General features: G+C 38.7%; 1 protein-coding gene across 1 annotated transcript in view; it reads left to right on the forward strand.

Moving 5' to 3' along the window:
- Positions 1-3,370: 3,370 nt before the first annotated feature.
- Positions 3,371-23,751, forward strand: part of erbb4b (erb-b2 receptor tyrosine kinase 4b) — a 104,360-nt gene continuing 83,979 nt past the window's right edge. Inside the window, exons 1-7 of the mRNA XM_032529960.1 lie at positions 3,371-3,432; positions 5,025-5,166; positions 9,222-9,335; positions 9,757-9,883; positions 11,872-11,945; positions 20,534-20,624; positions 23,749-23,751. The exon at positions 23,749-23,751 is cut by the window's right edge and continues 197 nt beyond it. Coding sequence (XP_032385851.1) covers positions 9,275-9,335; positions 9,757-9,883; positions 11,872-11,945; positions 20,534-20,624; positions 23,749-23,751 — 356 coding nt within the window. The 5' untranslated portion in view covers positions 3,371-3,432; positions 5,025-5,166; positions 9,222-9,274. The remainder of the gene's footprint in view (positions 3,433-5,024; positions 5,167-9,221; positions 9,336-9,756; positions 9,884-11,871; positions 11,946-20,533; positions 20,625-23,748) is intronic.

A 23,751-nucleotide genomic window follows, 5' to 3' on the forward strand; every position in this document is an offset into this window, starting at 1 on the left:
TATCCACAGTCATCACAAAATTATGAAACCTAAAGAATAGAATTTAAATATAATAGTGCTATTTGTGTTTGTTTGTTTCTCAGACCTCAATTTAAAGTCACTAAAAGGATGCAGTGGCCCTTGTTTGCATAGTACACTGTCAAGTTAACTTATTAGATGATGCTGATATCTTTTCTCCAACTGGTCACTTCTGTTGCTGCCTGTTACCTTTTGAGCGGCAACTACTTAGCTTTTATTATTAAAGTTCATTAAAATAATGTCCTTGACATTTTTATTTAATGAAAAATAGACAAGCATTCACAGGGACAGTTACACATTTGCTTCCTGTTTTCAATAGCTGTCGAAAGGAGGTTCTATCTGTGCATCTCATAGCCCTTAATGTCCTTCACTTGCCTCCTCATGGCAAGATAGAGGCAACAAGAAAATGGGTTGTAGAGTTAGGACATGTCCCAAACCTCTGAAGAGTCACATGAATACATCAGCTGTTTGGGCAGAGTTAGCAACTCCTTCAGCTGTATGGCTTCAGGGAAGTCTGCTCTTTTGTATCCTCAACTAAAGCTCTTCGATGACCCTCCTAGATGCTCTCTCCTCTGGGCAGAAATAAGAGCTTTGAGATGGCCTTCACGGAAAAGTGACCGAACAACTTCCGGTACATCCAAGGTCCAAGGAGTCAAGGAGCTGTCAAATAGGCGACATGAGATGCAGCCAATGAGATCCTCTGGTCTGAAAATGTCCCTTACCAAATTTATATTTTGTCTAAATACAATAAAATATGGGTGTGTTTGGCCATATTTTGGCACACTTGAACATACTAACTATAATCCATATATTTTACTAACATCTAGTTAAATTATATATAAAGACTGTATCTGTGACTTAAACAGACCAAATTTGGTTCAGCTGCCACCTTACGCCATCTATATCTAGGTGACATTTTTTGTAGATTCTAAGACATATTTATAGTGTTTCCACTTCAAAACAAAATCCCATCTTTATTTATGAAGTTCTTTTGCAACCCAGATGTGAAAAAGCACATTTTAGCTCATGTAAATGGGAAGTGAGAGGCAGTGGTTCCTGTGACTGATGCCGCTGTCCACAGCCTGTTCAAATGGAAGCTTCCAGGCATATTTTATGAGATGGATTCCTTTTCTATTTGTTGTTGCGAGCCTGTTTTTTTCTTTTTGTTTTTCTTAAAGTGTAAGTTTAAAGCCAAATTGATCAACTGCGTTGCGTCCTTCTCTTGGCAAGGTCATTTGTTTGACAAAGTGTGTTTTGAGTAAAGTAGGCCATTTCATTTTAGCCCAGGCACTGTTACTGGTATGCCACAAAAAAGCTGTGTGTGTGTGTGTGTGTGTGTGTGTGTGTGTGTGTGTGTGTGTGTGTGTGTGTGTGTGTGTGTGGTGTGTGTGTGTGTGTGTGTGTGTGGTGTGTGTGTGTGTGTGTGTGTGTGTGTGTGTGTGTGGCTTGTATCTATCACTGTGATAGTATCTCGTCACCACAATGCCCAAAGGGAAACACAGCAGACATAATAAAAACTATGTGAATGTGCACACAAATACATTCACACTGCAGCATTTGGTTTGTAATATTGTATTCTTACATTGTTACCTTTTCCAGAAATTAGTACTGTGACAACTTACTATTTCAATCACAGTCATTTACTTTTACCTTCATCACCAAATTTGAATTTGAAGCGGATTGATCCAAAAACTACATTTTATTTTGTTTGATTTGATTGTATACACAGAAGACAGCAAAAAAAATAAAAAAAATCAGCACCACATGTTGTTTTTCTCAGAAAAAGGGAATCTGAAAAAAAAATCCAAATTTTTCAGGAAGGATGGAATTTGACGGAAGTATAAACTAATATATTGTGCAACAAATTACTTATTCTCTGACAAGCCCAACTCTGGTGTAGACACAAAATGTATAGCACCAGTCCAGCCACTGTGCTTCTCCTTTTACAATGAGTACAGTATATTGATTTCCAATTACTTTAGTCCTATGAAATGCATATCCTGGGCATACTTTTTCACTTCCCTATTTGCACTGGTGGACTCAGAGGGGGGATGGGGAGGAACTGGTGTCCCCATGTTTGAGAAAAAAGACAGATGTGTCTATGGTAGATACAAAAAAATGACAAAGTGCCCTCTACGGTTGCCCATTGTGCAAGAAAACGTGATTAAATGCCCTCTAGGGTGCCCTTCCAGTGGGTAAATCCTGATGCAGTGCCTTTAAAAAGTGCCCTTCCAGTAGAAAAATGGGATCCGGTACCATATTGGCTGCCCCACATGCTAGGAAACGTTCTATGGGCCGTCGCATGCAGCTAGTGCCCTTTTATATATATATTTTTTTTCAGCCTTACAGCCTGAGTCTGCTACTGCCCGGCAGCAACTGAATGCAACTTCATACTGTGTTAATCTCACTTTTTTATCTATTCCTAATAGCTTAAGTAAGCCTTTTCTGCTTTGTAAAAAATATCCCACTGCTGATAATTTAGCTGTCTTTTACAAGCTGTCTATCTGTGAAATGCCAGTCCTATGTACATTTACATATGGCTGTCAAGAAGCGAGACACGCAGGCATATTGCAAGCCGTATAAAAATGACAGGCATGAGAGGAAAAGGTGGCCTTACGTTCACCATAAAGGGAAAACACTGAGTCAGATGGGAATCCCTATGTCTCTGTCAAATTCAGCTAGAGACCCTTGAGGAGCAGGGAGGCAAACACATGATTGAAGATAGCTAGGTGGCAGGCATTGATGCTTGGGCTTTAGTTGAATTCACCACACACACTTGCATACCGTATGCACACACATGCATGTATTTTAGCATTTGGGCCATTGCAATGTAATATTAGACAATCAGACAGGCCATCCAGCAGTGTATCCAGTATCTAGTGAAAGAATATGGTTGTGCATGGATATTTTTGAGTTTTTCTGTCTAAATTGATTCAAATTCAGTTAATTTGAATAGCTTCACCTACTGACACTCATCTTCTATGTTGCCGGCGCGGAATGTGACCAATTTAATTACAATTCTTCAATCCTACATAACAATCCATACAAACAAATTAGCAATCTTTCTGGTCATTCTTCATTCGGTATCCTTGCCCACTTTTCTTAAGTTTTAATAGTTATACATCTGCAGGTTTGTTTTTCTTGCTCTTGAGGCTGCATTGCACTGTTCACCAATTTTAAGCTGCTACTAGCCATCTGAATTAAATAACAAATATGGTTTACTTGATATGTGATACATGTATGCTCTCTTTCTTTTCTTTTTTGTCTTTCTTTTTTTACATGTGTCACACCACAGTAACTAAGACAGTGTGTGCCGAGCAGTGTGACCGCCGTTGCTTTGGTCCCTATGTTAGTGACTGCTGCCATGGTGAGTGTGCAGGTGGCTGCTATGGACCAAAGGACACAGACTGCTTTGTAAGTGAACACACACACACACACACACACACATATTTACTTGTTCAATTACTTACAAAATGCATTTTTAAGCCAGTTGTTTGCATGGTAATATCATACAAAAACTGCCCAAAATCCTACATTTCCTGTTTTTAACAAATCTGATTTAAACTTTACTTGCAAATTTGAACTTTCTTTAATTCAAGGTACTTGTAATTCTTCCTTCCAAACTCTTTTTTTTTGCGTTGAAATGCCACTTGTACGACAAATATCAATAAATGACATTTAATTTCTTCCTGACATATGTGTCATTGTTAAATACAGACTTCACCAGCCTCCCCTACATTCTGGTTCGTCAGTGTCCGCTTTATCAGTTTTATTTTTATCCCTCTGCATGTTAAAGGAGTTTCTGCGCTTGTAGTTCAGAGCCCTTCACTTATTGAGCTCCCTTGTTTGACTTTAACTAGCAAGTTCTTGCTTTTTTTGCTGTTCTTGATTCTTCACACTATTTGCAAGAGTTGATTATTTAGGAAGTCATTTTAAATTACTCTCCAAATGAGAGAGCAAAGTCTTGGATGTGTCTTTTGAATTCATTGATAATCTTAAGACATAAGAACTTATCTCCAGAGCATAAACATAGGTTATATTATATAAAATATTGTTTTTTTATAAACCACACTTGACTAAGTTGGTTTATCTTAAAATTCTGGGCGAAATATAAACTGTACTGTAAACATTAATTACTCATTTTAATATTCTCAACCTGCCTGCCTCTCGCTGTCATCGTCTTTTTTTTCCCCTCTGACCGACATTTATCTTCTTTGTAAGAATCAAGAATGAATAAATCAAGAAGTCACGTTGAACTGTTCTCCAACTGAGAGAACAAACACTCCTATTGACTCTTGTCAAATTTGTTAGGAGGTGTAAAATGATATACACAAAATATGGTTCTGTACATACTTCAGTTTTAGGATCACTGTTTTTGAGACATCAGAAGGGGTAGACAGAAGAGAAGCAGAAGATAACAATTGTGTTGTTGATTTGGAAAAACATCATGACCCCAATATTCCTTGTAAACATTTTCCCACATGTCGGATCAAAGACACATTTTGCCCTAGGGATCTGCCCTATAAGGCAAGTCCCACTTTGTCCTGAGGGCAATTTTATTGGGTGCATGCAGATTATTCTGTCTGCACCATTCAATAATGTCACCTCTGGCACTCTACAGGGAAGTCTCAATTCAAAGCTTGTATAATGAAATTAGTGTTTGCATTTTCTCATGGTGTTTAAGCATGAGTACCCAAGTTTTGTGCCATGTACTGTAGGTTTGTAAAGGCACACATCTACCTACATGTCTTCAAAATTCCATAGACCCTTTTTAATGAGATTTTGTTTTCCATTTGGGTTAACTAACCCTTTAAGTAAAGTAAATAATTAAAATACATGTTCCACCACTGTGTGTGTGTGTGTGTGTGTGTGTGTGTGTGTGTGTGTGTGTTGTGTGTGTGTGTGTGTGTGTGTGTGTGTGTGTGTGTTGTGTGTGTGTGTGTGGCGCGCGCGCGGTGGGGGGTGGTGCGTGCGTGCGGTGCGTGCGTGTGTGTGTGCACTTGCAGGCCTGCACCAACTTTAATGACAGTGGGGCATGTGTGACCCAATGCCCCCAGCCCTTTGTCTACAACCCCACCACCTTCCAACTAGAACACAACCCCAAGGCCAAGTACACCTATGGAGCCTTCTGTGTCAAGAAGTGTCCACGTAAGTCTTTTCACCTGGGCACACACAAACACATGCCTGCTTTACTACTATTACTACTACTACCGATTACATGAATTACTAGTCATAAACTGCTACCCTAAGCTTAAATTCATCCCAATCCTAACCAACACTGAATGACTGATGCCAAGGCATCATTTGCTTTGCCAGTACGAATTGAATTTTATGTTTTAAAACCCCAAACTATTTTTGCCAAGGTTTATTTTCTCATGCACCCACAAGTTTGTTTTGTTCTTTAAGAGAACACTGTTAATTGTCAGTATTCAAGCTCCTCTGCCTCACTGATGTCTCAATAAAGGATTTTAGTGATAGAAGGTAAACAGAAAGATGAGAAGAAGAAGAAGAAGACATACTTTATTAATCCCGCCAAGGGGAAATTGCCTTTCCACTTTGTTACACACATTACACACAGGCCTGAATACACATGCCCAGGACCTATACATGCACTAATTGGAGATATGTCAGAATGAGAGGACTGCCCATGGACAGGCGCTCCAATCAGTCGGAGGTGTGGTGCCTTGCTCAAGGGCACTTTGGCAGAGCCCAGGCGGTGAACTGGCACTTCCAGCTACCAGACAGTGACAGTAACCTGTGCTGCTAAAACCTGTAACCTGTGCTGCTTGAACAGTGACAGTAACCTGTGGTATTGAAAATAAACAAAGGGACAAAGAAGGCGTGGTTTATGGTAATTTACATAGTCTACTGGCGAGAGACCGCAACTCCACAGGAATCCTCACAGATATGTTAAAACCGCATATCTGCAAGTTTACCTGGATCCTCCAAATCTCAAGTAAGTCTGTTTATCTCTGCAATTTTTTCACATAGAAGCAGGCTGGTTGAGTGACAGCTCCGTTCTCCGCCGTCCGTCAATACCTACCAGGTCCAGATTTGTTGCGGAATGGCTGCGGCCATGACTGACTGCGGAAGTCCCGAGGACTCACGAGATCTCGCAAATTCATGTAGACTAGAACCACAAAACCACCAGTTTGTTTCCATCCAGAGGAATAGAGAGGAAACAACTCTGTGCTGTGTTTTCAAGGTGTAGTACAGGGAAATATGATCCGCGTGAGGACGGTTCATTTCATTTTGAAAATTAACCGCATGTTTTATTTTGTGTCTGTGCTCAACTTCCTGTCCCGCACTATCTGCCTTGTGCTGAATAGCTGTGGAGCTCTCTGGCATCCGACAAAAATAGAAGCTCTGCGTATCTGCTCTGGAGGGCTGGGGATCACCGGAGCTGGGACGAAGTCGGGACGAAGTCGGGACGCAGCCGTTCCGCTGTCCATGGAAATACACACATTGACTTTAATGGAAACCTAATGACTCCGCCGCCATTCCGGAGCGGATTTGTAACGTATGCGGATCCGCTCCGGCAGAGGTTAGCGCTGCTCTCCTAAATCCGCACACATCAACTTACTTGTGGCTAATTGTAGTGAAGTCTTCCGCCGGGGATGTCAATCTATCTTCTATAATATAGTATTTTTAATAGCAGTAATTCCTGTCCTTTAGGACTTCTAAGGCCGGTGTTATTGCTGGTGCACAAGGCTTGACTCAATTGTGTCTCTCATTAGCTCCGTCATGGATGTATTAAGAGAACGAGCTCCGCTCTCTCTACCTGCCGCTAACGCTGGCACGGAACCTTAACGCCACGCTCCCATAACTCTCCTCCAATCACAAGTATAGCTGTTGACTGACAGGTTTTCTAGGCAAATCACACACAGGCAGAACGCGTTCACTGACAAACTGTCTTAAGTGTGTTTTCCCAGTTTTAGGAGATATCAGTGAACCCGTTCTGCCTGTTAGTGAGTGTGTGTTAGCGGCAAGTAGAGAGAGCGGAGTTTGTTCTCTTAAGACATCCATGACAGAGCTAATGAGCGAGGCAAGCCTTGTGCTCCAGCATTAGCACTGACCTTAGGAGTCCTAAAGGACAGGAATTACTGCTATTATAAATACTAGAGTATAGAGATAGGTTGACATCCCCAGCAGGAGACTAAGCTACAATTAGCCACAAGTTAGCTGATGTGTGCTGAATTAGGAGAACAGTGCTAACCTCTGCCAAAACAGCACAGTTTAGGCCTACAATAAAAGTTAACACTAAACCAGCCTGCTTCTATGTGAAAAAAATGGCAGAGATAAACAGACTTACTTGAGATTATGGGGTTCCAGGTAAACTTGTAGATAAGGGGTTTTAACACATCTGTGAGGATTCCTGTGGAGGTGCGGTCTCTCGCCAGTAGACTATGTAAATTACCCGTAAACCACGCCCTCTTTGTCCCTCCCCTCAGACCTCACCATCCTACACCAAAACAGTGACAGAAAGTTGAAACTAAAAACCAGTGACATTGTAAAAATCTTGACAGCGTAAAAAAAAAAAAGAAGTCATTGAAAAGACACAGACATCAAGAAAAAATGTAGATTATAATGCAAACAAATGTCAAAGTGAAATAATATAATAGTATTGTGAGATTATTACTTTTTGATGTTTGTGTTTTTTATATCAGTTTTTTTATTTTCAATACCACAGGTTACTGTCACTGTTCTAGCTCCATACCAGACCACACTCTTAACTGGGACTCCCTACGGACTGAGGACTGTACACGTGTGTGTGTGTGTGTGTGTGTGTATGTTGTGTGTGCACATGTGTGTGCACATGTGTGTGCACATGTGTGTGTGTGTGTGTGTGTGTGCGCGTTCATTGGGCCCAAATGCCAAGGTCTAGAGGTCCATGGGCAAAGAGGAAAGAGATTATGTACTAAATAAGTACAGTTGAGCAAGGACTCCTTTAATTTCAATATGCAAGTGCTTCCTTCTATTTTTCTACACATCAGCCAATGAGAAAACAGAGGATTGACAAGAACCCATATCTCAGACTCCAAAAGCCTTATTAAATTGGATCTCTACCAGAAGGATAGAAACACATTTGGGAGGTGCAATCTAATCTAAATTCCCCGTGGGTGATTTGGGAGACCTTGTGGGTTTCATGTGATTTGGTTCCCATCTGTATATATCACAAGTGGACACAAGGGAATTGAATAGAGTAGTTCAAAAACTCACAGCTCTGTATTCATAATGACCACAAGGTGGTGGGGACCTAACCGATTTGTAAATAAGGTCCATGACATGCAGCGAAGGTATTATGGAAGAGGCTGCAAACCATTGTAGATACAAGGATCTGGCTGCTGAATTTGTCCCACCTGTAGTTGCTGTGGTTCGCGGGTAACATCTGTTTGGTCCCTTTGCTCAATACTTTTGAATAGTTTTTGCATTGAGCTATTGATCTTTGCAGAATAACAATAATTTTTAACGCCCCATGCTGTTTCCAACATCAGTGAAAAGACCATCCAGCAGGGAGGGAAATGGGACATGTGCTTGAAAGCAGTGTTACTTTTAGGCACGCAGTATAATGTAACCATTTAAATGTTTTGTGTGATACAAGTACAAATCCCTTACTGCTGCTTTAAAACGTTAAGTTGTTGTTCTGTGCACATGTCAGGCTTTTTTTAAAGGGTAGCACAAAATGGAGTGTGTATTATGTGTTTGCGTGGTGGTAGTTGTATAAGTGGCCCACTGTAATGTGTGCCGTTTAAATGTTCAGATAGGGTCAGTGGTTGGTGACCTGCTAGAGCTAACTGACAGCTATTTTCATGAGCTCCTTTCCTATAGTTTGGGTTGTTCTTCCAACTGAATAGAGACTTTTAAAAATCAAGCACAGTCCAATAAAAAAATCAAAATAATAAATCAGTAGACACAAATTGTGAGTTGCACAATCAATTACTTTAATGATAATTCACATATTAGTAAAAATGTATATGATTTTATAATTAAACAGTTCATTAAATATTTAAGTTTGCATGCTAAAACAATCCAAACACAAAGGGATTGCCCTTTAAGGCAATTCATGTGCATGAGAAGAGCCTCTGTCAGACAAAGTGAATGAAAGTGACTTTGAACACTTTTTTTGTGATTGTTTGTACAGCAAGTGCCACTTAAAAACAGCAGCCATCTGCACTTGACATTTACAGTGAATTGTCTTTCAGATAACTTTGTGGTGGACCATAGCTCATGTGTAAGAGCATGCCCGAGTAACAAGATGGAGGTGGAAGAGAACCGCATTAAGATGTGCATTCCTTGTACTGACATCTGCCCAAAAGGTAAACAACAAACGGATGTTTGATAATATAGCAACTATTCCGTAATGTATTGTGTTCCCAGTTATTTAGTCATTTATGAAGTTTTTTAAATCTAAGATTTTTTTGTAATCTGTCATGGTAAATATTGGGCATGCCAAAAGGATGCCATGTGTAGAATTTGCACATGAATAAATCATTACCACAATAGTTCTGAGACATGTATATAATCAAATTAATGTCATAAAAACCTGTAGAAACAACGAGCAGCTGCATCATCAATGTTTTAGTGCATTAATACAAAAAACATTATCATGCATTGAAGCATTATATACTGTTATTTTAAAATGGTGCACATGCCTTTAAATTTCAGTTGTTTTAAACATGTTAGTGTTATAAAGACATTTAGATCAAACTAATGTGTATACCTCACTGTGTGTTTCAGCATGTGATGGCATTGGTACAGCCAGCCTACAGGCTGCTCAGACAGTAGACTCAAGCAACATCGACAAGTTTGTCAACTGCACCAAAATCAACGGCAACCTGGTGTTCCTCATCACTGGGATCAAAGGGTTAGACTCAAGAACATTTAGCTTATCAGAATGATAAAAGAGGGGGTGAAATAGTGGAACTGTGATCATGTTTGAGAGTATAGCTTTTGATTAAACAAATCCTGTATGGATAATGGTAAAATTAAATATGTTTTAAAATAACATTTTTAATATTAAAAAATGCTGTGCCACAAACTTTTGGGCACATTATTGTTTACTATGTAAATTATTCATATATGTGGCTCAGTAGACATCTGGAAAGCACATTATTTATGCAGATGAGACCATTTTATCCTTATGCACGATCTGTGGAGCAAGCTGTGTCAAAAATTCAAATTTTTTTTGACTATGTGCAGAAATTATGGGCTGAAATATGTGCCACCAGAAACTGAATTTGAATCATTTATATTTGAATTGCTGAACTTGAATAATTGCGTTGAAAAACTAAATTTGATTCATTTGTTTTTGAATATGAATTGCTAAACTTGAATAATTGCATTGTAAAAACTGAATTTGAATCACATAATTTGAAATTGCATTGCAGTGAAAAACTGAATCTGAATAGTATAATTTGAAATTGAATTTATGCGTTTGGAACTGAAGTCCAATAAAATATGATCATCAAGAGTTGAAAATTCAACTCTTTATTTATCTTCACATTCAGTTCATCTGCGCTCCATTGCTCTTGCTTCATCCTTCAAGTACCCGCATGTCTGTCACAGTAACGTGAAATTGAATTTTAAGAACTGAATTTATACTGTGAGAACTGAATGTGAAGATATAGAGAGAGTTGAATTTTTAGTGAAGATGAAATGTTACTGGACTTCAGTTCCAGTACAGATAAATTCAATTTCGAATTATACTAATCCGATTCAGTTTTTCATTAGAAATATTCAAATTAAACAATACAATTTCAAATTATGTGATTCAAATTCAGTTTTTCAATGCAATTATTTAAGTTTAGCAATTCAAATTCAAATATAAATGATTCAAATTCAGTTTCTGGTGGCACATATTTTAGCATAAAATCCTCATAAGAAATCCTTAAAAAACCTTAGATTGGTTCTAGATGAGTCTAATACCTAAATTATGCTATTGACAAAGTCAAGGAAATGTGACCATGATGCCTGTAGCATTTTTCCCTGAATGGGGATTACAAATATATGTGCATTTGGCTAGAGGAAAAGCTTTTATTTACAACACACATGCTCGAGCTCAGAAAGAAGGTGAGAATTAAACTGGGTGCCCTAGACAGGATTCACTCATGCTTCTCTTCTGAAAACAGAATGGCAATTGTTCAATCAACTATAATGACAGTCAGAGATTATTGTGATGTTTTGTAATTGCCTGCAGCCCCATCCACCCTGAAATCACTAGACACACCACAGCACTCAACACTGTATTACTGGGGATGTTTTTGGAACTCATTGCTGTGAACTATATCAGAATGTGGGATTGTTTTCGCTTTGTGATAGAAGGGAAAGACACTGCTTTATTTTCGTTTATAAGGCATTCCTAGGCAAGTTACCCTTCTACCTCACTTCTCTTTCAACCCAAATCCATTCACACATTTCACTTTTAATTTAAATTCCTCAGGATAATAGTGTCACCTTAAAGCCCTGATAAAAATGTGGGAATGGTTTTAATTGTCTGAATAAATGCTTTGTTCGGGGGGGGGGGGACACTCCACAGTACTCATTCTCACAGCAGGAGGGTATTTAGTCATGCATGGATGGATACAGTATGCATGCATTCAAGTAATCATTCACATGTATTTTAGCAACTTGAGCAAGACAAACCAGAATACATGCTATACATAAATAACATGCCTTACTGATTTGATCAGATATTCTAAATTGTCATGTTCTTTGTCTTGGTGAGTGCTGTTTATTTGGCATTGCTGGGATTAAGAAGCACATGGCCTATTTTTGCAGTGTAAATGCTGTGATAGATGCTGTGGTCTTTCTCTTTGTGTTCGTGGTGTTCTGATCTTCCATTATCATTCACAGGGATGTCTATCACAATATTGAAGCTTTGGACCCAGAAAAACTCAATGTATTCCGCACCGTTCGGGAGATCACAGGTGAGTGTTATCACTTGCAAAGCATGCATCTCTGCACATGCATACAAATTAATTAGCTAACAAAAAAATGAATTATTCTTCCCTTTGCGTGTGTGCATGTGTTTATATCTGTGGGCGTATTTGCTCAAGTCTCACCCCCGCCCCCAAAGACTGTCCACACCAAAGACAGACCTTGCAGCATAAGATGAATATCAGATGAGTTTTTCAATCTCCTCTGTTTCTCTGCTGCTTCTCCCTCGGGGAGATCCTACACTGAAAAAAATAACATGTTGGATTAACTTAATTCAATAGTGGACATTGGTGCACACAGTTGTTTTGCTTGGCAGCAGATTAAACAATTGAGTTAAATTAACACAAGGTATTAGTTCAATTCACCTGTGTATTTTGTGTTGATACAGAGTGATTGAAACATGTTTTGATAAAGTAATTTGTGCTCTTGGAACATTTTAATCCTTCACAATTTCATCACGTTATTTCAACACTATTCAATAATTTTTACTCCAATAACTATTTGGTCACTTAAATAACTACAAATTTTTTTCATAATAATAGTAGTATATTCTAGTGTCAATTACACTATTTTTTGGCACTAAAACAGATTGTATTGTTCTCTAAAGATGGTGCCTGTAACACTAGTAACCTTTCAAAAGAAAATGTCTAATTTCACCTGCAGTGACAATAGGTAAAGAATTGAACTGACACTTACTGTTTTACGTAAAACAATTCAACAGTGAACAAGAACGTCAGTTTTTCAGTGTTTTACCAACTCAGTCACATGGAAACTGGACATTTTTCTTTTGAAAAAGGTTTCTGACAACCATCTTGAGAAGAACAATACAAACATAATGTTCAAGGTCTCTATGTCGAGATTAAAAAAGTAACAAATTTTAATTTAACACTTCAATTTAACCCATAAAAAAAAATTTAAAATCAAAAAAATGAGTTTTCCTTTCCCGCAATCAGTTTTTTTAAAGGCTAATACCCTTTTTATTAAGTCTTTTTTCAGAAAAAGAACCCTTTTTTTCCAAATTGAAATTTTAAATTGGGAAAAAACCTTATTTAAAAGCCCAAAAATTTCCAACAATCCAAAGAACTGGTCTAACGACATTTAAAGGGTTTTAAAGGGGTCCTTACAGCACAGGTAAATTTTTTCAAAAATGTTCGCTGCCTCATCGGCCCCTGAATTCAATTTCCCTTTTCATACATTGGCTTGATAAGCCCTAAACATCTCTGGGCCCAAAAGGGGAGGGGCCCGCACACAAAAAAAAAATGGTTCCCCATAAGAGCCAAGTCTGGTTGTATTCTTGAAGTATTAAAACCCTTCTTTTCGGGAACTTAATTAACCTAAAGATTCGGTTTTAAAACGGCCCGGGTGGATATTTAGGGCTGGGGTACAGTTTTCAATCCCCTTTACCTTAAACAGATAGAAACTAAAGACTGAAAATGGCCAATCAATTTTTGTTAGGGGGGGGGAAAATTAAAAGGCCCCCCCACATGGCCTTTTAAAAAACAAAACTTTGGGCCCAAGTGCACAACCATTTAGTCTCTTAAATGGGGGGGTCTTTCTTTAAGCTTGGGGGTTTCCTTGGAGTTAAGGGCAATCCAACTCCATTAAAACCTTTTTAATCCCCTTTAAAATTTTAGCGGAGCTGTAACGGAACCTCATTTTTCAAAGAGTAAAAAAGTCAAACAAGGGAAGGCTGTTTTATGGGCCTGGGGTCCAAATCTTTAAGAAACCCCCACCAAACCCCCATGAGGGGCCAACATCAAAAGTCATTGCCTGGGTCTGTTTTTGGGACGTAAAATTTTCCCACCCGTCGTTTTTCTGATGGCATCGCGCAGTGCCCAGCATTCCTGGTTTTTTGATAAAAAAAATTTCTTGAAGCTTTAAAAAAAAAAAAAAAATAAATGATTTTCCTTTTAAAGCCCCGCAATTGCTAGGGGCCTTCAATCTTTACAAAAAATAATGTAAGATTGAATTTTTATCTAATTTTTTCTGGGAATTGTTTTTCCCTGGGGTTTTTGATTTTTTTCATTAACCTGGATTTATCCCAAATCCCCAAATTTTGCCCCTTTTCAGATGGGCTCGTTTTAGTGTAGAAAGATGGGGAATTTTTTTCTTTCAATAAAAAGAATTTTTTTGTCCACTGGGGCCCTTTTTCCCTAATGTAAGAGACAATTTTGGGCCCAAAGGGGGCAAAAAAGGGTTTTTTTTCCTTTCATAATTGGGGGGCTTTTGGAAAAAAAGGGACTGTTTTTACCCTTGTTATAATTCCCCCACCCCCGGGGGCCCCCCCCTCCAAGCGTTTGGGGTTTATTCAATAGATGCAGTCCTTTTTGTGGGGGCTTCCCCTTTTGGCATCAATGTCATCCTTAAAAAATAAAACAAAGAAATAAAGATTTTTTAACCAAATTTTCAGGAAACACAGAAGGAAAAAGACCAGACGGCTTCAGCAAACTTTGCCCCAGTAACCCAAAAAAACAACAGGGCTTTCCTGTTTGGACTGGCCCTTTAATCATCTCCCCGGGGGAAATATAATAAAGTTTTTTTTTTTATTTGGGGAAAAAAAAAAATTTCAAAAGTGGGACAGGGAAAGCATGATTAAAAAGTATCCGTAATCAGTATCACAGGTAAAGGGGGTTGCGCTCAGCAAGCCTGCATAACAATCTACTGACCTAAGGGAATGCAATTTCCCCTTTTTAGTTAAAAAATGTAGAGTTATGGTTTTTTTATATCATCAGGCAGCATCTTTCAGCTTTTTCCCCGCTTCCCCCCCGCTTTGCAAAACCCCTTTTGGTGTAGAGGCATGGCCCGGTGCCTTAAACTTTTGCGTTTTTCTGAAACAAGAAAATTTTTCACCCGAATTAGAAAAAATTTCCAACATCAAAACTAACCCCCCCGCCATTTGGCTTTTAATGTGCATGGTTAATCATCTGGGCTTTGCTATGGAAAATTTGAAACACTCCTAAAAAAGTCAAGCATTCCCTTTTACACATCTCATTACAAAATTCAAGGGAGAAAATTTTTTTATTTCCTTTTTCATCAAAAAGGGCGGTTTTTTTTGGGAAATTTTTCCAAACCGGAAACACTCACGTTTCAAACCCCTTCAAATTCTAGCCCCTATTTATTTTTAAAAAGGAAAAAAACGAAGGGGTTTTTAAAAATTTGGGGGAAACACGGGTTTAAGCAGGCCAAAATTTTAATATTTAAAAAGTAATTTTAAAACAAAATTGACAAATTCCCTTCCTGGTCCACCACAAAACTTGAGCCCACGACCCCAAAATGACTCCAGGGAAAGCCCGGTTTTGGGTTTTTCTGTCAATTGCAGCAAAAAAGGAAAAAATTCTTTGTCATTAAAAAACTAAATTTAAGAACTACCTTAGGGTAAAACTCACTGGCAACTTTATTTTGGTACAAATGCCTCCAAAATTGTAAAAAATTAAACAAAAATGAATGTGATATTCCTTTTCTAATGGAAAAGAGGGCAACCATGTTTTTCCCCCTTCAAAAAAAATGGGCTGACCGTTCAAAGCCACAGTTTTGTCCCCCAAAAAAAGTTGTGGGGGCACGTCAAGTAGTGGCAGGCCCCCCCTACGTGGTTATTTGGCCCCTACCGCGCTTTTAAAAACAGGCAGAAAGTTAATTGTTTTTTTTTAATTTCCCCCTCCGGCTGCTTTATGGGCCCTTTCACGGGGTGTTTTTGGGGTGTCGTCGCCCAACTTACGTCGCGGGTAACGTTAGCAAAAGGGTCTCGGGCGGCCCAAAACTTACTAAAACTACGGTCCCCGGTGCAAATTTTAAAAATGTAACTGAACAGTTTAGTGGAAACCAATACTAAAAAGAAACCCGATAATGAAAAACCCGCAAAGTTTAAAGTAAGATGAAGGGTCCCGCGCCAAAAAAAAAAGTTTCTAATTCAAAAAAAAAACCCGGGGGGTAAAATAGCGCGAGCAAAAAAAAACCCCCGGTGCCTAAATTTTGTTTTGTGGAACTCTCAAGACATTAAACTCATTTGGGTGAGCTTTATCCAAAAGATTTAAATTAGAAAAAATCCAAAATTTCTTACCTTACCCCCACCCCCAAAAGTGGCGGGAGTCCCGGGCACGAGGCCCCGTGGGCCGTTTACCCTGTTCTCTGGCAACAATTTAAAGCGCACCAGACGAGAAACACGTGCGGGGGATCCCCGAGAAACATCGTTTTTTATTGATCACCCCATGCCAACCCCTTTTGAACAAATTTCCCCCGTTTCCCTCTTTTCTATTAGATTTTCAACCCATAGAGTTCGTTTTAAATTTAAAAAATGATTTAATTGTGTTAAATGATCCAAGACATTTTCTAAATCCAAAAGTAGGCCAGTCTTCCTTTTTTTTTAGTGTAGGGCCCTTTTCCCCCGTCCCCGCTCCTTTTCCCTTCCGCACTACGAAAAAAAGGGTCCAAAAAATTTTGATAAATCGTTTTAAAAATCCAGCCCTCTATGCCCCCACCACACTTTTTAGCGCATTTTACCTGTCAAGTTCCCCGCCCAGACATTTGGGAAAAAACCCTTTAATCCCCCATGCCCCTTCCTCATGAAAATTAAAAGGTTAAATGTTAAAATAGTGTTGGGGACATTTTTTTATTATGAAGGGGTTTTACACAAACAAATTTTATAAAACCCAAAAACCCCCCTTTCCCCCCCTTTAAAAAAAGCATTTTTTTGTTCCAAAAGTTCGGATTACATTTATTCTTTGGTCCCCGGAATACACACTGGAAAATTTTTTTTTTGGGGTTTTTTAATTTTACCCCAAATGATGGCAAAACAAAAAAAAACAAAAAGTTACAAAAAAAACAATTTAAAACATATCATCTTGTAAGGGGGGAAGAAAAACCCTCAAAACAAATTGATTAGGGGTTTGGGCTAAAAAAATTGCCTCAGAAACAAATGGCTGCCTTTTCAAAAAGGGGCCCCGGCAAAAAAAAACAAATTTTTAAGCATTTGTTTCCTAAGGGTAAAATTTGCTTTGCTTCAGGAAAGGGGAGCTCAACAGTTAAAAAGAACAAAAATGTTTCATTTTGCCTTTGGTTTTTCTGGCAGAAATTCCCCCCCTGAGGCACCCCAAGCTTTTTGTTTAATTACCCAAACATAAAAACCTGGGAAAAAAAAGAAAAGATTAGTGAGGAAATTTTAGAGAAGGGGAAGGGAACAAACCTTGGGAAAAAACCTGTGCAGAGATGTGTGTAGCTTCAGCTTGTCACTCTCCAGCGGGCAAAAAGCGTGACTTTGACAGAGGCAGCCGACCCGCCTTTTTTTACCCCCCAAGGGTTTTTAATGGCCCCTTGCTTTTAGCTTTCAAAATTTACTGTGGGAGGGGACCCCCTAAACCTTCAAACACCCCAAAAAACCCTCCTTTTTATTTTTTGTCTTTTTTTTTGAGGTTTTTGCTTCGTTTTGGGGATCTTTAAAGACATACAATAGTTTTGGGGCCCCCCAAAGAATGGGTGATCAACTCCCCGCCCAATTTTGCATAAATGGGTTTTTTAACCCGTTGTAGCTCAGAAGGAATCACCCCAATTTCGGGATGCTTAAAATTTTCTTGGGGAGGGTCATGGGGCCCTTTTCTTAAGTGGCTTCAAAATGGAATTGTTGTGTGATTGTGTGGCATTGATGGGGGGTAAGCAGAACTGAACCCCTGCTAGGGGGTCTTTTCCCCTTTTTCTGTTTTTTGTCATCGACAGAGGTGGAAAAAGGCGGGGCCCTGAAAGATTTAAAATGAAAGGTTTTATTTGTTTTTTTTTCACATTAAAAAGGGGCCTGGTATTTTGTTTTTCTTTTCCCTCAAAATTCCCTGAAAGACCCCCAAAAACCCAAAAAAGCTTTGGGTTAATCTTTCCATACAGTATGTTCTGACATTCCAACCCAGTTTGCTTCACTCAACCCCAAGCCCATTCATTCTTACTTTCTTACTGATCTACTTTAAAACAGGTCAGAGATTCATAGTTTGGATTTGAAAAGAGGCTCAGTAATTTCCTAAAACAGCTGGGCACTGTATATTTTATCAAAGCAGTAAATGCACATTAGGATTATTTTTAGATGAGTATTAATATACATTTGGTGGATCCAAATAATTGCACTTACTTACAGTTACTATTTAATGCATCAGGACAATGTATGTTGGATTGACTAAAAAAGAACTACAGTGCCTGTGTTATTGTAATGAAGAAACATGTCACCCAGGGCGACACCTTAACTTAATGATGTGTTTTAAGTAGTTTTTGGACAACTGTTGAGGTCCATTATACAGATAAATAACATGTGTCAGGCTACACAGACAATAACTGTCAGCAGAATAACATAATTCTTGGTTTCTGGTCCTTAAATGCAATTTCTGTATAATAAGAAAAATTTAAGAATATCATCAGACTTTCTCTTTTACTCCAAAACAATAGCTTTACCATTGAGCACAAACAAAGATCTAGGATGCTTTATCATCAGCATCAACCCAGTTCACCTGTCAAGCTGCCGTTTTCACTAAGTAAAAACAGGAACATTTGTTTGTTCATTGTACTGAAAGTAGACATTAAAATGATTAAGATAAATGTATTAAGACAAAATTAGCATTTCAGACACAGGGTACAGGGACTCCACATTTTCACATGAGCTATCAATGTTCATCACTAAATCTCAACACTGCAGGAAATTCATTTGAACCCACCATTTCCTCTTTTCTTTGTTTATTTATAGCTGTAGACATAGACACACACTACAGTCACATTCACCGCTTGAAGCATCTCATTAAGGCTCATTCTGTAGTGTTGACCACCATGTTGATGAATATTAGTCACGCATACGCTGCTCCTGGTCGGTCGATGAACTCAGACTGGCAAACTTCAGTCAAAGCCTTCTTTTTAAAATCATTTTACTGAGCAGTATTGAGTTGAGAAAAAAAATAAGTTGTAAAGGTTTTATGAAAACATAACTCTTAGCAGTGAATATATACATTAATAAGTTCTCCAAATGCACACAGTATCTGCAGAGAATCTGAACCTGCCTTAAATAAGCATAGCATATGTGAGCTATTAGCACAGAATTACATTAGCACAGGCAAGTGTGCAGCAGGCAGCAGCTTTTTACCTTTATTAGGAGGCACCCGCATCCCCCAATAGAGCACTATGATGGAGCTGTGAGGTGCTTCAGCACTGCAGGTTTTTTCATTAAGACGATTAGTGCCGACAAGTACAACACTAACGATTCTGTAGCGCTGGTGCCTCTGGGCTAAGAGGCCTTAACTACACACCATTAGATCAGAAACAGGGATGCAATAAAAACATGGACACATATCAAAACTACTGTTAGATTTTACCAACAACCATTTTCCTGCAATCAATTTTAGGATTCTGTATAAATATCAAAATACTTGGAAGGAATCCCATTACTGTTCTATTAACAGAGAAGGCGTTATTATACCAATTTTGTATTTTCTATGGGGAAAAAAATTTAAAAAAATTTAAACTTATATTATACAGAGAAGCATTGTGTTAAAAAATAATAATAATATTGAATTAATTTTCTTTGTGTGTCCATGTTTGGATATTACTCTTGTGCGCTTGCATAAGAAGTATAGCTCTAGTGTAAGGATATGTATCAAATTCAGCTCATGTCCATTTACAGGAGCCCTGGTGGGTAATTCTTCACAATGACCTGACTGTTTTCTTCCCTTCATCAAACACTTTTAATAAGCATTTGCTGAGACCCTGTCAACAAGCAGTGAGCGGTCTTCTTCTCTGCAACTCCACCTACCTCCCTCCACCATAACTGCCTTTTTTGAATGAACAGAAATTGACGTGCATCCCTTTAATATAATGGAGTCAAAACCGTTCATTGATTGGATAATATACCATTTTGCCCACTACAAGTTTTTTTTTCTCACCATCCACCACCATCTCCTTATCTTCCTTCTTTATGAGGAAGGCAATGCAACAGCACCCTGTGGCCTGTTTTTTTCCTTTAATGTTAAAGTAATTTTTAGCATTTGTCTTTGTTTTTATAGTTACCTGGACGTCCCTTAATTCCAACTTCTTCCTCCTCAACGCTTACCTTTACATACCAGGAATATAAGTCTCATAGCCTCATCCAACTGTTTTATTTGTCATCTGGTCTTAGCTTAGGGATTGTACCCCCTTACCGTGTCTCTACTAAATATTTGATATATCTAAATCCATTATTGAAAACCCTAGCCACAGCTATCTTCTCAGCTTTTCATTTAATCTTTTAAATGATTTAACAGTAGAGACTCAGATAAAGGAAATGCAAAAAAAAATATTGATAAATCAACGTTGCTCTTGTTATAGCTGGCACCAGGCTCCCCTGTGGAGTTTCTGTGCCTGTGACGTTTTTGTGGCTTGGAAGTGCTTGGCTGCTTTTAGATGAGACTCAGGTGGTGTACTTACTGTGGTCCTGGAATGTTGCTAATTCTAGAGAGATGCCAACTCTCCCTACTCATTTTATTCTTGTCAGTGTGAAATAGAGGATATGATAGACAGCTAATATTAGTCTGTCAGTACTGGTGACTAAATACAGTATAACCTGTGTATCTGTGTCCCCATGTAGGCTTTTTGAACATCCAGTCTTGGCCTGACAACATGACAGACCTGAGTGTTTTCTCCAACCTTGCAACTATTGGCGGAAGAGCACTGTACAGGTACACACCTGAGAACATAACATGCTGTGATTAGATGTATTTTTAGACTATGAGTGTAATTTACATCATGAATGTGTCAACATTAGTTAGAGTTTAGCACTTGGAAAGAAAAGGCAGGCTGGTAATCAATATAACTATGGGTTTAGTTTGTAGCAAAAAAAGTAGCAATGTAGCAAAGCACACATCTTCTTTAAACCTAGAGCTCTTTGGGAAATTAATAAAAGGGTGAATTCATTGGTGATTGGATTTGTCAAATGTATGTGTACAGTACTGTACACCTTCCCACTAAATCAATGACTATGTATTTAGATATGTACATGATTTAAAGTTCCCTGTGGAGTTTCATTGTAAATAAACACAGTGCAACATTCAGTATTACGCCCCAAAATGTATTGTGTGTATCGTTGAGGTGCATTTCAGTCTTCAGAAAAACATTTGCAAAGCCTATTCTTTGAACCTGGATTGTTTAAATTCATGGTTACTAGCTGACATTCTTCTTCTACTTTACTTTTATTGACACAATGTTGTGTATCCCAGAGTAGTACTGTGTTGATCAGTGGAATTGTGTTTACATTGACACGTACAGTAAAAACATGCTGCCAGGAGGTAGTGCAGAGTGTGTGATATGCTGTGACATTTCCATTTTTGCACTCTTCAACACTCAAAACAAGATACAGGATTGAAGAGAGCAGTGTCCTGCCAAATTGCTAATATAATTGCATCTAGCAGTAGATTTTAAGTAGTTTGGTTTATGTATTCAAATCATTTAAATGCAAATTAAAAGTAAATGGGGTTTGGTTGGATACGCTTCTACAGTGAGAAATATGAGTTAAGTTGGTACCTAAGAATTGGTCGGGGCTCACAACACATTTTTGTGATAGTTTAGTTTTGACATCTAAGAAGCCAACTTGTTGTTGTTTTTACCCAGCTGATGGAACATTATTATTTATCATTTAGTTTTTAGTGATTTTTGCAAAGGTGCTCTACCATTTGCTGTGACATTTGTACGGAAACAAAGTGAGTGTGTGTAAGGCTGATGGCAAAGTGGATGTAGTGTGTCTTGGTGTATGGGTCTGAATGTGTGCATGAGGGTGTGTGTTCATGCACCTCTATGCCATCCACCTGCAGATGTAAACAGCAGGCTGTAGTACAAATTACAGCCTGCCACCCATCCTGATCCCATGCTTGATCCTGCCTACTCTGTGTCAATCTGATGGCACTGACACCCCACTGGCCTCCTGTCTTTTTTAAACTGTGCAAGTGGGGCGTACAGTGACAGGTGGGGGCATTGAAGAAGAAAAGGAACGAAAGTGAGGCTTGAGGGTAGTATGATGGAAATAAATTTGTTGAAGATATGTTGTGGCAGCAGCATATAGCAAAATGTGGCTTAAGAATTAATCAGATGCAGTGTATTAACTGAAATGTATTCATTTACACACCACATTATTGTAAAGTGATGATACTGTGGTGTAATAATTGTACACACACAAGACCACGGTGGTGATTGGTAGCCTATATCTTGCTCCAGTGGTGTGGCTTAGTACTATTATTTGTTATATTTGAATGTTTACTTTAATATACTGAAAGTATGTTTTCCACTGAGCAGTCACACCCTCCTTAACGTTCTGTTTGGATTTTGTACTACAATCCAGCACATATCCATTAAAATCTGACTCGATGGGTCCTATTTTAACGATCTAAGCGCACAATGTGAAGCGCATGGCACAGGTGCGTTTAGGCCGTGTCCAAATCCACTTTTGCTACTTTAACAACGGAAAAAAGGGTCTGTGCTCCAGGCACATGGTCTAAAAGGGTTGTACATAGTTTATTCATTAATTCATAGGTCTGTTTCGGACGTAACATGCAATAAACCAATCGGAGTGTCATCTCCCATCCCCTTAAGCCAAGTGTGTTTGCACCTTGGCGCATTGCTATTATGATGGCGGATTTGCACCATAATATTTTCATTTGGAATGTGTGTAACAAGCATAGTCTGCACACGCTGTGTATGAGCCTAGTCACATTTTACTAATGCATTGTTAGCATAACAACATTAACAATGAAATGCTGCGCTGTTGACTTAAGACCAGGTTTTTGTTGGTCAATGGCACAATCACTTCTTGCCAACTCAAGATAACAATACGCCAATAATTCACCTGAACACACCTCCCTGTAAGACCAACACGTCCATAGGCGCAAAGATGGGCGCAGGTGCATTTGCTATTTTAACGACACAGGCGCTGGATGGGAAATTGACAACTGCCTTGGTCTTAAACTAGAAAAGACACTTGTGTCAGGTGTTGTACCGCGCTGCGCCGGGTGCAAGATAGCACCCCGTGGCTTACAGCGTAAAGTGCAACATAGAGGCTCGCAGTAGTAGATGCACACAGTGCAAAGTGAAGAAAAACAATCAAAAGCTTTTGCTATGAATTAATATGTAGTGCAAAAATTAGTTAGTTTGAATTTCAAGCGTGTACTCTTAATGTAAAATGCTGCCTAGGCTATGCTGTGAGAGAGCAGTGATATTCTCTCAATAAATGTTTATTGTGCATGTTTTTTATTTATATATTACTCACATTTCAAGGAAGTATATTCCAGAACTGAATTGCACCATCTGACCAGGCTGCTGTCACATGCAAGTTATACTTTTCAAGTGCAAATTATTGAACAATATAAACAAACAAGCTTCATGTGCCATATGTTTGTTGAAATGTTAGCGTCTCGCACTAATCATGCCCCATATGAATGACAGTAAATACATAAGCCCATTTTCTGCTTTAGTGTTTTCAATTCATTGAAAATGTTGAGTGCTAATCAAGACTTGTCAAGTTTAGGTGTAGGATGCATGTGTATGTTTGTTTTCTTTTAATTGTGAACATAAGCTTATCTTAAGGATATAAGGCCATCTGCAAGAGAATGCAACCTTCAACGATTATGTGATTCTGTGATAAAATGACCGAAAAAGGGAGCTGATTCAGCCGTCAAAACCTGTGAAATAAATCCATGCCTCTTTCCTTTCCTCTCCATGTTAAACCTCATCCCTTCTCTTCCTGCTCCTCTCATCTTCCTCCCCCTCCTTGCTGGTTCTCTCCTCCTCTCACCTTTACCCATTCTTCCCTCTCAGTGG

This window comes from Etheostoma spectabile, chromosome 11, assembly GCF_008692095.1.
Source record: "Etheostoma spectabile isolate EspeVRDwgs_2016 chromosome 11, UIUC_Espe_1.0, whole genome shotgun sequence".
Lineage (NCBI taxonomy): Eukaryota > Metazoa > Chordata > Actinopteri > Perciformes > Percidae > Etheostoma > Etheostoma spectabile.